Source organism: Mesitornis unicolor, unplaced genomic scaffold (assembly GCF_000695765.1).
Source record: "Mesitornis unicolor isolate BGI_N332 unplaced genomic scaffold, ASM69576v1 scaffold33734, whole genome shotgun sequence".
In the NCBI taxonomy this organism is placed as follows: domain Eukaryota; kingdom Metazoa; phylum Chordata; class Aves; order Mesitornithiformes; family Mesitornithidae; genus Mesitornis; species Mesitornis unicolor.
The window spans coordinates 754-2,063 of record NW_010179964.1 but is presented as its reverse complement, the minus strand read 5'-3'; the positions used below and the strand labels follow the sequence as shown (position 1 = coordinate 2,063).

Sequence of the window (1,310 nt, the reverse complement as noted above, 5' to 3'; positions counted from 1 at the left end):
TCCCTCGTCCCTCTTTTCCTCCCCTCTCCTCCCGCCCTCCTTCCAGGTGAAAATCTGGTTTCAGAATAAAAGATCCAAGATCAAGAAGATCATGAAGAATGGGGAGATGCCTCCGGAGCACAGCCCCAGCTCCAGTGACCCTATGGCCTGCAACTCTCCACAGTCGCCTGCGGTTTGGGAACCTCAGGGCTCATCCCGCTCCCTCAGCCACCATGCCCACGCACACTCTCACCCTCCAAACTCCAACCCGTCCCCTGCATCCAGCTACCTGGAGAGCTCCACTTCCTGGTACCCCGCTGCCAACTCCATCAGCTCCCACCTCCAACCCCATGGCTCCCTACAGCACCCGTTAGCACTGGCCTCTGGGACAATTTATTAAGAGTTTGACACACACCCCCCCCTTTTTTTTTTGGTTGTTGTTCCTTGGACTCCTGTGTTTTACTGTTAAGGAATAATAACGAAAGGAATGCATATGGGGGATTTTTTTAAAGGGAAAAGAAACAAAAAAGATTAAAATGTGTAAAGCTTGTGCATGTAACTTATTGCATTTCAAAGGAAACCTTTTTTATACGATACGGACATTTTTTGGCTCAGCTGTGGACACTATCAATGGTGCCTTGAAATCTATGACCTCAACTTTTCCAGAGACTTTTTTTCAATGTTATTTTAACCCTGTAAATAGTTGTAGATAGAGGAATTAAACTGTATATTCTGAATAAAATAAAATTATTTCGACCATGAGAAACGTTTCCAAATTACCCCTTCTTCTATTAATAAGAGGGGGAAACAATAATGCCAATTTGTTTGCAGAAAGCAAGTGACGAATGAGGGATTATGAGGGGACCGATCCTGGGAGCTGATACTCAGCCACCTTGCCATGCTGTGCCACTGCAGTCAGGGCACATTGGCAGGACCTGACCCTTCCAGTTCCCCACGGCATCCGGCGATGCTCTCTCCCCGCAGGAAAAGGGGAGCTTTTGCAGGACCGCATACACCTTATGGCACAGGCAGCGAAGCTGGAGCAAAAGCTGCCCATCCTAACGCTAGAAACCAGATCTCTCGCCTTAAGCAGCCCTGAATACTTTCCCGAGAGCAATTAGCGTCGAGAGCTGCGCACTCCACAGCCCATCAGTCGCCCGTGTGCGCTCGGCTAATTACACAAATTATGTTTCCATCAAAGGGAGCCACTAAATATGAGAAAAGGATAAAATGAGGGCCCCACTCTCCTTGCTCCTGGTAAAAGCCTGCGGCGGCTCCGGCAGAAGGAGGGACTTTGTGGAGGTACTTTTATTTTTAATTTTTATTTTTTT

General features: G+C 47.8%; 1 protein-coding gene across 1 annotated transcript; it reads left to right on the top strand.

Annotated features, from left to right (window-relative positions):
• Positions 1-46: 46 nt before the first annotated feature.
• Positions 47-738, top strand: DLX5 (distal-less homeobox 5; the record flags this gene model as incomplete). Its single annotated transcript, XM_010182963.1, has 1 exon — positions 47-738. A coding segment is annotated over one exon (333 nt), but the record flags the coding sequence as incomplete, so codon positions are not given.
• Between the last annotated feature and the right edge of the window lie 572 nt (positions 739-1,310).